This window comes from Paramisgurnus dabryanus, chromosome 7 (genome assembly GCF_030506205.2).
Source record: "Paramisgurnus dabryanus chromosome 7, PD_genome_1.1, whole genome shotgun sequence".
NCBI classification, from domain to species: Eukaryota; Metazoa; Chordata; class Actinopteri; order Cypriniformes; family Cobitidae; genus Paramisgurnus; species Paramisgurnus dabryanus.
Genome location: NC_133343.1, coordinates 32,002,607 through 32,017,700, shown reverse-complemented (window position 1 = coordinate 32,017,700; position 15,094 = coordinate 32,002,607). Strand labels below are relative to the sequence as shown.

Genomic DNA, 15,094 nt, shown 5'->3' with positions numbered 1-15,094 from the left:
GATTAAACTAGGTTACTATAGTAAGACAATGATACATTTGTTCTTACTATGCTTTTTAACCATGGTATTTGTAGTAAACCCATGGTTAATTTATTTAAAGGGCACCTATTATGGACTTTTACAAGATGTAATATAAGTCTCAGGTGTGCCCCGAATGTGTCTGTGAAGTTTCAGCTCAAAATACCCCACAGATCATTTATTATAGCATGTCCAAAATGCCCCACTTTGGGTGAGAGCAAAAACGCGCTGTACCTTTAAATGCAAATAAGCTACAGCTCCTCACTTCCTTACAAACAGACAGCAGGCGCTTTCAGTTTAAATCGATCTGAATAACACAGTCTGAGACAATAGTATCTAGTGGACAGAGTACAACTCGCTGAGGGTGCACCTATGGTAATGCAGGACTGTAAGTGGGTGGGGCTTTATCAATGTGACCTCACATTAACAAGAGAATCAAAACATCATTTCTAATGAGACCGCTTTGTTTTAATGAGAATTTAAACACGGTGGATTTTATTTTTATCATAAGGCAGTGTTCACACACTGCCAACACACATTACTGTATTTCCAAACACAGTGTAAAAGTGCTCTCTACAATACAAAAAATATGGTGTGATACTATAAAAATATTTATAATGAATTGTCAGCCTTTTAAGTTGATATAAAGAACAGATAAGCTCTCCCTCTTTTCATTTCATATTTCAGTCTGCCGGAAACTTTACTTTTACTTTACTATAGTGAAACCTTGGTTAATTAATCTTATGTGTGTGCGCAGTATCATCGACTTTGTCGCAGTCACCCGTCACACAAAAAACAAACTATACTCGTGCTTAAGCGTTACTCCATATTAACTGCAACTTGGTTTGTCTCACTATTGTCAGCCTCAGTTCTTTTAGGTAACAGATTTTATTAAGTAAACGTGTGTATTTTTTCCGACTCAGGTTTGGGTCAGTCTCAGACAGCGGTGGCTCCGGCCGCAGTAGGTGAACCCGCCCCGGGTGAGTTTCTGCGACAGGTGTGTGAAGCTCTTCATATGGATCCTGTAGTGATCATCAGTCCCTCTCTGAGCGGCATGTACTCGCTGCCGTTCCTCTTTCAACACTCCGAACGGGTGAAAGCCTACATACCTGTGGCTCCCATCTGCACAGAGAAATTCACAGCCGAACAATACGGCAACATCCAGGTGAGGCTGAGGTTTCTTCACCGTGATGATAGCAAGACGTTGTTCATGAAGCAACAGAATTAAAGGGATAGTTCACAAAAAATGTGAATTTCTATACAGCGCTAAAAGAAAACCCTAATTTGCAATAACAACTAATACGGATGGAAACTGTTAAAGGAACACTCCACTTTTTTTTTAAATAGGCTCATTTTCCAGCTCCCATACAGTTAAACAGTTGATTTTTACCGTTTTGAAATCCATTCAGCTGATCTCCGGGTCTGGCGGTATAACTTTTAGCATAGCTTAGCATAATCCATTGAATCTGATTAGACCATTAGCATCGCACTAAAAAAATTAACCAAAGAGTTTGGATATTTTTTCTATTTTAAACTTGACTGTAAAATAGTTTGATCATGTACCAAGACCGATGGAAAATTAAAAGTTGTGATTTTCTAGGCCAATGTGACTAGGAACTATACTCTCATTCTGGCGTAATAATCAAGGACTTTGTAGCCGTAATATGGCTGCAGGAGGCGCAATGATACTACGCAGCGCCCGAAAATAGTCCCCTGCTTTTGAAAGTTACCAAGGGGACTATTTTCAGGCGCTGCTTAATATCATTGCGCAGGCGAGCTGGAAAATGAGCCTATTTTTTTTTTTTTAAAGTTGAGTGTCCCTTTAAGACTTCAAAAGCATGATTAAGTATTATGTGAACTTTGCGTGATCAATCCATCTCCTGTATCCGGGTGACTGCCTTTTATATTTATTTGGGACTTAGGCAATGAAAAATAAATAATTTCCATCCTTTCATACCCATACAGACACCAACTCTTATTGTCTATGGAGATCAGGACAGTCAGCTTGGAGAAGTATCGCTACGCAACCTGAGCAATCTACCCAATCACAAAGTAGTGGTGATGAAGGGGGCGGGGCATCCTTGTTACCTTGACGATCCAAAGACGTGGCATAAGGCAATCCTGGAGTTCTTGCAATCGTTGTCTTGATTTAAACACAAGTGTGCTCATCTCACGTTACAGGATTATTGGCCTGAATTTACCCCAATATTCCCCTCCGAAGAATCAGAAGTTCACAGATCAAATCTTTGCTCACAAGCAAATTGGGGCCACCAGATCCCATTTTTAAATTACATCATTACTTTCACAATAGCCAATGAGAGATGTAGGAGAATAATAATAATAATAATACGTTTATTTCATGAATGACCGACCTTGTGAAATAGCAACTGCAAAACAAGCTGCTGCACTCGACTGCATGAATAAAGCATCACGCGTCAAAGCGCATCATGATCGATGCCTCAAAAACAAAAGCTGAGGAGACATCGCCTCGGGTTTGAAACACATAAAGAAAGCTGCGTGCGTACTAGTAAGTGGATGTAAACATTAAAATTAGTAATAAATTTGTCACAATCTCCATCCGTTTACATTCGCTACCCTTTGAGGTGACGTGAAGCTCTGGCACGATAATCTTAATAATATCCTGTAGTGTGAATGTGGCCTTAATCAAGCAATTGAAACTTGATTTATATGAAAAGGTTTATGTCCATTTGCTGCTTAACAAAGATTACAAAAATGTAAACTCAAGAATATGATTTTGTGTTGATATAATAACTTTATAAGGTGCTTTGGTCAGAATAAACAAGTGGCATTGGTTATTGACATTAATATTTTTAGGGAGAATGAAACTACATTTAATGGTAGTCTTGCTTTCTTAAACACATTAATTCCTCCCAAAATGAACTACATTATAATGTCATATTTACTTTTGTTGTGTTCAGTGTTGATTATTGTTTTGTTTAATGTAAGACTACAACTACATTTAGCAGTGGCGGCCCGTGACTTCTTTTTTTCGAGGGCGCACGATGCAAAGTTCGTCACAACATGTAGACCATCATGTGTGTGGTTCATAATGTCAAAATGCATCGAGTGATCCTATGTGCATCACGTGTCTTGTCAAAATAAGTGCCTCCTGCAGACGCATCTAAAGGGTTTATGATACAAGAGACACTCGCGTTTGCCAGATACTCGCATAATCTCATGCGTAATCAGAGTTTACTGTTACGGGAGTGTCTTGCGTGTATTTTGTGAACGTGAGCGTCTCATTTATCATAAACGGTTTTGATGCGTGTGCACCAGGCACTTATTTTGACAAAACACGTGATGCACATGGTTCACATGACGCAACAAACACATATTTTGAATTTGCGACCCTCGGATAAGCAGTCACGAGCGCCACTGACATGCATTATGCATTTTTATGCGTTAGGCAAGTCGCATTTGCTTAGAAATCATTTAATTTAATAATAAATCTATGAATTATTTGCATCCGTAGTATTTTTTTACTTTTAAAATACAAACACATACCGAAATGAGAAAGCATTCATTGAACTCATCAAAGTATAAAGACGTCACACCCTAGCAAGCAATAACCATCATTTTACCATCTAGATTAACTATAGACTCGATATAGTCTGGAAACCCACTTCTAGCCAAAATAAATGGGCATTTAGTTAGTTACATGTCAAAATAACTTGTAAGATGTATATTACATTATGTAAGCAAAGTCAACAGAGATTACAAGGAGTTAGGCTTCATTTATTTTTATTTGATTTATATTTGGGTTAGACATCTCTGAAGCTTTTACTGACAGCCTAAATTTTGCCTTGTTTTAGCCTAGACGTCTGAGCTGTGTTTGGATGGCTTTTAAACCCATAATTCAGTATTTCCAGAAAAACACGATTATGCGAGCGCATGATTTAACGCATTATCAGCCAATATCCACATATTTATGCGGGGGCTGCATTTTTTTCAAATACGCCGCAATTTTGCAGCATAAATTGCAGATTTCCGTGCACAAAATATTCATAATCCCTGCATTTTCATAGCAAAAATCGCATATATCTTAGCAGAAAGTTGAAAAATGTTGCATTTACTTCACACAAGCGCAGCCATGTCCCCTGTTGCCATGGGAACGCTATGAAGTGACGTGAGTATGCGATATGAACATCATTGAAAGCTGCAAACTGTTTTTGCAAGTTCTCACAATTTTTGCATAAATATCCCGCATATTCCATCGCATTTTTTAAGAAAACGTGCCGCAAGATCAAGGATTTTTGCCTGCAACAATCACAAAAAAACTCAGCGTTTTTCTGGAAGGACTGATAATTGCTTGCTGGGACATACGTCAGATAAATCCAGTGTTAATGTAGCTGCTGTAGTGAGGCGATTCAAGGAGAAAAATAACCACCACACAGTGCACTGAAGTGAAAAATATGAACATTATTTAATAACTGATTCTCTGTAATAAACAATTTGAAAATATTTTACAAGGAGTCACAGACACAGTATTTTACAAATTTGCCTTTGTTGCTTTTTTGTTGTCTGTACAAAAAAATGAAGCATGGATCCGGAGACCAGGCACAGAGCCCACCAACACACGATCCGATTAACAAAGCAAAGAAAGAAAAAAAAAAAACGCTCACCATGGTATCAGACCTCAAATCATGAATTTTATCAGCAGTACTCTGAATCTATTTTTTAATACGTTTAAACCTCACTCGTGTTAAATTCAAATTTTCCTTTGTTTGTTTTTTTAATATATATTTTTTGTACACATTTGTCACGGATCACCAGACTAAAGACTACGTAATCACATACACACGTCTCACTGACGGAAACGCGCCTACAAGGATGTTACTTTGGAGTGGGAGGGGCTACGGGAGGGTCTACATGAATGACTCCTCCCAGTGGGTGGGGCAGACCCCTCCCTATGTGCAAGCTGCTTCCTCTTTTAGCTTGATTATGAATACTATTATTTTTCTCTTTTTTTTGGCAAAAGCAAATCTTTCAGACCACTTAAAAACGACGACTTTTGTTCCACAGTGTACTTGGATTCGTGACACGAGACAGACACAATCATGATCGTTTAATCGCGGTGTCTTTTCCCTTATTTGGGCCGTTTCGTGCCCCTGTACATCGACAGTGTTTTAGTGTTAACACAACTACACGCTTCCCCTTAAAATGAAAATTAAACATAACCAACGCTATCTCATGGCAATTCGTACGTATTTTATGAAGTGGCCAATTTTTGTACTTTTTTGCCTTCACCCCAGCCACATTGGGGTTGGGGGTTGCGCTTCGTTTTTTTATGATAATCATACATTTTGCACAAATAATTTTGTACGAATTAGCAAACTCGTAAAATACGTACGAATTCTTGTGAAATCAGGCTGACATAACATACCTGTATGGCAAAAGTTTTTGTTGAGCTTTTGGTAAATAAAATAGATGATTGTTTCAATATTCGGGCAAAAAGAGAGGTACACAATAGTCATTTAACAGGTTTCAACATTACAGTTATGCATTATAGAAACATTTTAACCAAAAATGAAAATTCTGTCATCTACCTTTAACTTTACGTCATTCAAAACTGACATAATAACTTTGCGTGATATATATTAATGCGAGAACCATCAGACCATCAAGATATTCAGCAAACAGCTTCACAAAGCCATCACATATGACTTCAGAAAAATAAAAATAGCCTGTAGGTTGTATGGACTCTCAGTAATAAAGATACAAAAGCTGTCACTGGGACAGGACCCCTTAAAAAGGTCCTAATATGTCCATTTAGGTATAGATATGTATACATTTGGTACCTCTGAGGTACTAATATGCACTCTTTAGGTCAAAGGTGTACTTCTTTTGTACCTTTTATCTGAGAGTTTTCCATTGAGGTTAAAAGCAAAGGCTAAGATCAGTCTTCATATTTAGTTTCATTACCACATATGACCTTGCAAATGTATATCGAAACAGGAATTATTTTATAGGTCTGAATGGGGTCAATGGGTCTACAATATAAAATCAGGAACGTGGACGGGTTCGTAAATGTATCAGGATGTGTTTGACCGGGTTACCTATAAGAGTCATATGTGATAGTGTGAGATTTAGGGTTGCATTCAAGTTTAAACTTTTAGTGATATGTACAGTCCACGAAATCTCAGCTCAACATGTAGCACGTAGACCAACCTGTCTTTATAATGAATTGTTAAGTTGGTGGTAGAGAACTGAATGATAAACAGTTTTGTGTGAATGCATCCAACAGTATCAGTGTTAACATCATGCACACATCTCATAGAGGGACAAATCACCAAAAATTATTATTTTCTCATCATTTACCCTCGTATCATTCCAAACACTTTTACATTTTGGTTTTCAGCCAAATAAAACAAATTGATGTCCATACAATTATCCTACACAGAAAAAACGCACGAATTTCATGCTTTTCACGTGTGATGACACGAAAATGTGCCAAAACTATGTTTCATATGTGATTAAGTGTTTTTGCACATTTGAAACTGATGTGGCTTTTCTGTACGGATAATACAAGCGGCGTACACAGCGATTTGCACGAGTAGATTCAATGAAAAGACGTAAACGGGATGCAAACTCACGCGAGATACGATGTGAATGACGTGAATTGCGTCGCTATGTGCCTCAAAGACGTTTCTGCGCAAGTTGAACATATTCAACTCAAGCAAAAAAAGCATAACACAAAGTTAAATCCCACGAGTAATCTAGAGCTTCGTGTTTGGTGTGTACGTAGCTTTACAGATATGATAGCTCATTCGCTTAAACAGTGAATAATGCTACGTACACACTTAGCATTGCGTTGATCGCTCTAGATTACTAGCGGGATTTAACTTTGTGTCATGTGAATTTTTCGCTTGAGTTTAATATTTTCAACTTGCGCGAAGGCACGTTTGAGGTTAACAGCGTGTGTTTTTGCGGCAATCGCGCTGCCTAATTTGCATCATTCGCATCCCCTGCGCGAGGACGTGTCTGATCGCATCTTTGCATTGACTTTGTATGTAATCTACTCGCGCAAATCTGTGAACTTGTGTTTGGTGTGTATGCCCCATTAGATTTCCAGCAAATAACACATATGTTTTTTATCGAATGAGTTAGTAAATGATGAAACCATATTTATTTTCTGGTGAATTATTCCTTTAAATGCACACGCAGAGTGAATGTATCTTTAAAATTCCCCTGGCAGATAATACCTCAAGACGAACAGATGCAAAACATTCGTTTGACACTTAAGTGAAAACCACGACCATACTTTATCATTCAATCAACACCCACAATGACAATACGCTCGAAATACTTCTCATAAAGTCTTCACAGTTATTACACATACATCATGACGGCAAACATCGATTCATTTCCTCAACCATTAGCAAACCTGAATACATCATACACACTCACCCAAACAAACCAGACACAACAACAGGAAAGCAACCTTCATATTTGAACACCATTGATATGAGACTGAAGCTGGATTGAGACTGAAGATGCTAGTTCAAAATGCATCCAGTAATTCTGATGAATCCCCATTTACTGATTAGATACATTTATATAAGGTGCTTCTCAATCATTAGGGTTGAAACCCAAATCAGAAGGATAAATCACATTCTCTTACAGACGTTACGTTACGATGCACAGATTGTGTTACTACTGTATTGTGCACAGATTGTGTTACTACAGTCAAAAGGCCCAAAAAGATGCTGCCGCCCTATAGCCAGTTTAGAGGCACTGGCTGTGTTCAAATCGCATACTACTTCACTACTCATACTATTTCTGTAGTATGCAGTTTGTACTATACATTGTGTGCGCTTTGCAAATTTTCTGTTTGCATAAAGTGACCTTCAATTGAATGCATTGCACATAACACTAGTAAGTAATTTAAAAAAGTATTAACTCTTTCCCGCCATTGACGAGTTATCTCGTCAATTAAAGGTGACATAGAATGATTGAACTGAGTATTTATCCTTGTTCTGTGATGTGACATGTAGACAAATTTTTTTTTGTTTGGGTCTGTAATGCCTTAGAAGCTTCCTAAAAACCTCTCTCAGATAGGTCTATTAGGGTGGGGGATTTTAAACAAGTGGTTTTGCACCTATTTGGCTCCCCCTACTGGCTTAACTTGCAATCTCATTACTGATTGGCTGACTTTGCTGCCACTCAAAAATGTAGCCAATTATTTTAAAGTGGAGGGGCAGTGAGATGCCTGTGATGTCATAAGCATCAGTTTTTCAGATTGGGCCGTTTTCTGGCTGACATTTCTAAAAGAGGAATTTCTATGAGACTGAGATGTTTAGCATGTTTAGCACTTTTTGTATGTTTGTGAATGTGGGTAGACTACCATTATTCAACAAAGACAAGGTAAAAATGGTTTTTCATTCTCTGTCCCCTTTAAGAGAAAACATTTTCATGCCAGTGACGCTTTCCTGACGAGTTTTTACGATACACTGAAAAAAAATTATTCATTCAATTTACTTAATTTTTTTAAGGTAAGTGGTTGCAATCCATTTATTTAAGCTACATTTTAAAAAAGTAAATTAAAATACAATAAAAAAAACTTTTGTTTAAATGTAGCTTAAATAAATTGATTGCAACCACTTACCTTAAAAAAATTGAGTAAATTGAATGAATCATTTTTTTTCAGTGTAAACTATAATTCTGCTATTATCCACTAGATGGCCCAATTTATAAAAAACTGAAGCAAAAATTAATTTTTAAAATTTTAAACTCTGTGTATGTTTTGATCATCTTGTGAATATGATCTCTACCAAAATTCCTTCACAAAAATACAATAATTTCAGCTTTTTGCTTAAAATTTTGTATTTTTGAAGAAACCTACCCATATTTAAAAGGTTATACGAAGATGGGATGAAACGTTTTTTTTTTCTCGTTTTGTTTGTTTGAAAGCATAGGGTCTGTTCCTTCATTTTATATATTTGTATGTTTATATATTTACAAAATATTTTTTTAAAGTAAATAAATGGCCAATTTAAGTGCATAAAATCAATCGTACACAGACAGAAGCGTTGCATTCATGTTGAGCAGTGAATGTTTGGGCCGTATGTATATAACATATAAAGTAAATTGTGTGCTCTACAGTGATGATCACCTTGATTCGAATGAACTGCGTTAAATTCACCAACAAATCTGTTAGTGCAAAACAAGTGCTCATTGAGATGCAATGCATAATAGACATTCGGAGAGTATGAAAAACTGCACGTAAACAATTAAAAAAAATGCACATTGACATCGTTGCCTAAAGACTCAAACTGCATTTCAATCATATATCTTTCTTTTAATAAATCCTATCTTGATTGTTTAACAGAATGGCCAAAAATACATTCTTTCCTCATTTATTCACCCTCATTACTTTCGCAACCTGTATATTGTTGTGTTTTTTACTTTTTGAAGAATCTTCAAAGGTCCTTTGCAGACAGTGACCACATCTGTCCAGATGCAAGGATTACACAAACCACTATTCAAGTATTTCACTAACTTGTGCGCTATATTATAGTCTTTTTTACGAACATTTATTTTACAATATAGCGCCCAATTTCAACTGCACTTTTTTATTTTTTTTGGACAAATGTCACTATGTACTGTCATTAAATGTAAAACCTGAGAAAATATTCTTAAAGTTTCTTAAAACAACAGCATACAGGTCTAAAATCAGGGTGCATAAATAACATCTGAACAGTTATTTTTGGGTCAACTATTCCTTAAAAAAAATAAAACATTACATTAGCTGCAGATATCATTACTGAGGCATCAGTAGAGTTCGCCTTGTGATACATCATTCGCAAGACAAAAATAAATAAATAAATAAATAAAAATATTTACTTAAAATACTAACCTATTCTGATCAGGGGCGTAAAACAAAACAATAAATGAAGCCCTTATAACAGAATGGTTCGACTTATAATACCGCTTTTAACTATCAACATGAGTATTTTCTTTCAAACGTCAGCCATTTTGTTTTTCTCTACCCCCTAATTTGGCTAGAAAAACACAAGAAGTCTCATTTTGGCAAGAAGTAGATACAGTGCATAAATAAAAGCTAATTTAATAAATAAGATCTATCGCCTTGCCCTTCTCCTTTAATATCCTAATATATGGAGGTATGATTTTAGTACTCATGTCGTTACTGATATCTTTTGTGAAACTCTTAATGTTCTGCTTTTAATATTTTCTTGTTACCGGAAGCTAGACAGCGTCAGAAGGATCCGTAGCTCTGCGTCTACGCGACACGGGTTACAATACATGATAAATACGATGATGAGAATGACCTTTCCTCTTTAGAGGCGGGGTCGGACGAAACCCCACCCCCTGACCGCCGCAAAGGCGGGACTTTTGTGAGGGAACAGTCCGTGTCATTTTCCGTTTCGTCTTCGTACGTTGGTCCGTCATTTCCCGTCGCTAACTTTGTTTAGCTTCCTGTTTCGTAAAGACACTTTTAGCTCCTCCCACAAATGCTCTTGATTGGCAGGAGAGAACGAAGTTCTGCAACGGTCACTAAGCAACAACCTGTGAAGCTAAGTGGATGAAGCAGTACGACTGGGCTTCCATATAAGGGCAGCAGGAAGTCCCTTTATAATATCTATGACTAGAGCAACCGGGAGATAAAGGAGGAATGCGGAATTAAGGAGACGAGTAGGAGCGGGAGGAGGAGAAGAGGATGGAGTTAAACAGAGGGGCGGACCATAACAAAGAGGAGGAGGAGCTGGAGGAGGAGTAAAGTGTAGAGTGAGGGGCGGAACGAGTGGCCCCGCCCACAGTCTGATGTGTTTTCCTGTAAAAAAGATAGAAAAGTATTAAATCATATGCATGTTTTAACCCTAAATGTTTCTTTATTTTGGCATTTTTACATTTCTGGACAGCATTCTGAAAATTAGTTTATTTAACGAAAACGTGCTTGTACGTACTTTCTCACTGTAGTCGAAACAGGTCGTGGTTCCTTTTCTATACCGGGCCGTGGTTATCGTTTCACATTTATCCGTTTCCTTGTCTAAAAAAATTTAAGGGATTAAGGAATATATTTCTGACAGACTTACATTGGCTCACAACTACATAAAGTACAGGACATAAAATTGTTCAGTCGGTCAATAAGGATACATTCTGTCTCCATCTGCGATAGTTTCTCCATCTCACAGGAGTTACAGGAGAGGCGTTCGGCCACCACAAACAACAGATTAGTGTTGTTTATTCTCTTAGCATGAATTAACCTGTCAATCAAACACATTATTACTGATCACTTACAGATGTAGATGATATGATGTAAATAGTATGATGTGAATATACTATACCTGGAGCAGTTGTCACAGTCTTGTAGGATGTTGTACGAGCTGCTGATGTTACTGAAGTAATACTGCGTCTGTACTGTGACACAGCTCGTCCCTTTAGTGTCCATCCCCTCGGCATCAACCTCATCTACACACAAACACACACTTTAGATGTGACCTCATACTGAATCACTGAAACAATGAATGCATAAGTACACACCTGTCATGAACCAGCTGTGATAGGCAAATCCATAAAGCATCTGCTGCAAGATTGACCTATAGGGTAAAACACAAACATATAAAGCCAAAAATAACTTGTGTGTTTAAAAAATAACAGCCATGAAATACTGAGGCCACATAATAGAGATAAATGATGAGACAGAAGACTGATTTAATGTGTGTTTCTGATTATATCTCACCATGCAGCTGCAGATGTCCACCAGGCAACATTTAGAAAATCAGCAATAGTGGGCTGAGAAAAACAAATCATACATAATATAAAATAAATCATCACACTGTAAATAAACTTCATTTCACCTAAACATCCATCCATCTATCTATCCCTCGGTCCATCCATCCAACCATCAATTTATCTATCCCTCTGTCTTTCCATCCAACCAGCAACCATCCATTCTCAACCAACCGTCCATCCCTCTTTCCATCCAACCAGCAACCAACCAACCAACCATCAATCAACTATCCATACCTCTATCCACCAACCATCCATTAACCATTCATCCCCCATCCATCCAACCAGTAACAATACATCCACCCCTTCTTCCATCCAATCAGCAACCATCCATTCATCAACCAAACATCCATCACTATATACATCCATTCAACCATCAATCAACCAACCAACCATCCATCAACTATCCATACCTCTCTCCATCCATCCATCAACCAGTTTCTCCATCCATCCAACCAACCATCCATTAATCAATTATCCATACCTCTGTCCATCCATCCATCCACCAATCATCCATATACATCCAACCAGCAATCATCCATCCATCCACCCACCAGCATCCATCCATCAAACGTCAATACCTCTGTCCATCTATCCATCCATCCACCATCCATCCATAAACCAGTCCCTCCATCCAACCAACCAACCAGCAACAATCCATCCATCAACCCACCAGCAACCATCCATCCATTAACCCATCAGCAACCATCCATCAATCAGCCCACCAGCAACCATCCATCCATCCAACCATCAATCAACTATCCATATCTCTGTCCATCCATCCAAGCATCCATCCATCAACCATCAATACTTCTGTCCATCTATCCATCCATCCGTCAACCATCAATACCTCTGTCCATCTATCCATCCATCAACCTTTCACCCTTACAACGAGCAACCATCCAACCATCAAACAACCAACCATTAATCAACTATCCATATCTCTGTCCATTCATCCCTCCATCCATCCAACCAGCAACCATCCATCCATCATCCAACCAAACATCCATACCTCTATCCAGCCAACCATCAATCAACTATCCATATCTCTGTCTATCCATCCATAAAACATCCATTCCTCTATCCATCCAACCAACCAACCATCCATTCCTCTATCCATCCATCCATCCAACCAACCAACCAACCAACCAACCAACCAACCAACCAACCAACCATCAATCCATCAACCAGCCATCAAACATCTATCCATTTGACCATTCATCCCTCCATCCATCAATCATTCATTCATCTATCTATCCATCCATCCATCCATCTAACCAACCAACCATCAATGACCATGCATCCAACCATCCATCAACCAACCATCCATTTAACCATGCATCCATCCATCTAACCATGCATATAGGCATCCATCTATCCATCCATCCATCAATGCGTGCATATAAGTATCCATCCATCCATCTATTTATCATCCATCAATAATCATCATCCACTTAATCATCTTTCATCACTGATCATCAATTGATCCTCATTCATCCATCCCTTACCACAAACACCCCGCGTGGTGCGGCACCAGTATTACTGCTGGGTACGGGGTCACACACTGACTGATAGTCATAGGACTGCATGCGTTTGTACAGTGAGTTGTTATAGAGAGCGTAGAAGAGGGCTGGGTCAACCTCACTGAAGAACATCCCAATCTATAGATGAAGAAGAAAGGCCAGAGAGTAAAGTGATGAAACACAGATCATGTCTTACATTATCACTGTCTCTGTCATACTAACCTTACTCCAGTAATCTTTCTGATTAGACATGATAACAAATCCTCCATCGTCTACAAGATAACACAGCAAGTCCTGCAAAAAAAGATTCAAATAAAAACCATGGTAATATCTCTAGAATGAAGTGAATCGGTCAAGCAGCTAGATCTCTAGATCTTTACGCCTGCCTGAATACACGCAAAGGAAACATCTGATCTGCTCACTGAGAAATATACATGGATTTACACAAGCATTTCATGAATGAAACCTCTCAAGATTCTTTATCAACCACTTAAAGATCTCTGAGCTCTTACATCACTGTTGGCTTCACAGTCCATCTCACAGCCACTGGTTGGTCCACACTGGAGAAGAAAGACCACACCACAAATACATTAGTGTGACTGTTACTATATGCATGTATGTGTGTGTTCATGTGCCCATGGTTTTTTATGGGTTTGTGCTAGTGTGTGGCTTTGTTTGTGTGTCTTATACATGTTCATATATCTGTTGTACCGATTGTGAGCTCTGCCGGTTGCTCTCTGTGTGGTTGCTGGCCAGGATCTTAAATTTGTCAGTCCACGCTTCAAGATCAAGCTTAACTCCAACAACTATAAGACATAAAGAAGAGAAAGAGTTCAGTATGAGTTACTCATCCCTCTGAGAGAGAGAGAGACACAGGATTTTAAATGATGTTTTACCTGCCGGTTTGAGGTTTCTGGATCCGAGTGTAATATCCACAGCTGTGCTGACCAGAATGCCAATGGTGTCATTTTCTGGGTTCATTGTCTCTTCATTGGCTGAAGAAACAACAAATTTGTTTTTAAAGCAAACCAATCTTCTGCTTGTGCCATGCCTTTGCTACGGTTAAATCTAGGTAACATTTAACCACACACCCTTAATGTGCTGAAGTAAACCCACACTCACCACTTCGGTAAGGAGCTCTGAATATATAACCCTTATTGTCCAGACTGCGACGGTAATAACTGGCGTTAAACGGCTCTGGTTCTTCTTCCCATGTCTCAGCGGCCCTAATGCACACAAGCACAAACTTCACATTCACATGCCTTGCTAGAAAATAGTAAAAGAAGAAAAGTAGTTAAACATACTTATTTGGGAACACTCGGGTTACTCCTCCATCGGTGGCCGCAAAGACGGCTAAAAAGCCATAACTGAAAAACCACAACACACAATCATTTTAACATTACATTCAATGCAGGACCATTTGGTGCATACAATGCACAACAGATGTGTAACTACAGAATGCGCAAACAAAACCCAAAGTTAAGGTTTAGTTTATTCTTACGTGTTTAGATCTTTGGTCTTCCAGACTTTATCCACCAGTTGTCTAATGATGCCCGTGTCCAAGATCAGATTATGCAGCAAGAAATTGTCACCTGTGTGATACGACAACAATAACATCATGGTACGAATAAAACCCAGCAAGCAATCGCATCATTTCATCGCCTCATCTTGGTTAACTATAGGCACAATATAGTCTGGCTATGAGTAACTTGAATTTGGTTACATGCCGTTTTTGCCAAAATAACTTCCGATGTCTGATATTCCATGATGAAAGCAAAGTC

The 15,094-nt window shown here is 38.3% G+C and overlaps 2 protein-coding genes across 3 annotated transcripts in view; one reads left to right on the top strand and one right to left on the bottom strand.

The window, feature by feature from the left end:
• Positions 1-5,034, top strand: part of abhd14b (abhydrolase domain containing 14B) — a 5,871-nt gene extending 837 nt beyond the window's left edge. The window contains exons 3-4 of the mRNA XM_065279544.2: positions 942-1,183; positions 1,984-5,034. Coding sequence (XP_065135616.2) covers positions 942-1,183; positions 1,984-2,166 — 425 coding nt within the window. The 3' untranslated portion in view covers positions 2,167-5,034. The remainder of the gene's footprint in view (positions 1-941; positions 1,184-1,983) is intronic.
• A 3,869-nt stretch (positions 5,035-8,903) lies between these two features.
• The window catches only part of cacna2d2a (calcium channel, voltage-dependent, alpha 2/delta subunit 2a), a 231,598-nt gene continuing 225,407 nt past the window's right edge, over positions 8,904-15,094 (bottom strand). For both annotated transcript variants that reach the window (XM_065279542.2, XM_065279543.2), the window contains 14 exons: positions 14,815-14,905; positions 14,618-14,680; positions 14,436-14,539; positions 14,210-14,308; positions 14,025-14,119; positions 13,826-13,873; positions 13,536-13,607; positions 13,299-13,451; positions 11,741-11,793; positions 11,542-11,597; positions 11,346-11,469; positions 11,155-11,264; positions 10,965-11,047; positions 8,904-10,831 (listed from right to left, as the gene is read on the bottom strand). In XM_065279542.2, coding sequence (XP_065135614.2) covers positions 10,724-10,831; positions 10,965-11,047; positions 11,155-11,264; positions 11,346-11,469; positions 11,542-11,597; positions 11,741-11,793; positions 13,299-13,451; positions 13,536-13,607; positions 13,826-13,873; positions 14,025-14,119; positions 14,210-14,308; positions 14,436-14,539; positions 14,618-14,680; positions 14,815-14,905 — 1,259 coding nt within the window. In that variant the 3' untranslated portion in view covers positions 8,904-10,723. The remainder of the gene's footprint in view (positions 10,832-10,964; positions 11,048-11,154; positions 11,265-11,345; positions 11,470-11,541; positions 11,598-11,740; positions 11,794-13,298; positions 13,452-13,535; positions 13,608-13,825; positions 13,874-14,024; positions 14,120-14,209; positions 14,309-14,435; positions 14,540-14,617; positions 14,681-14,814; positions 14,906-15,094) is intronic.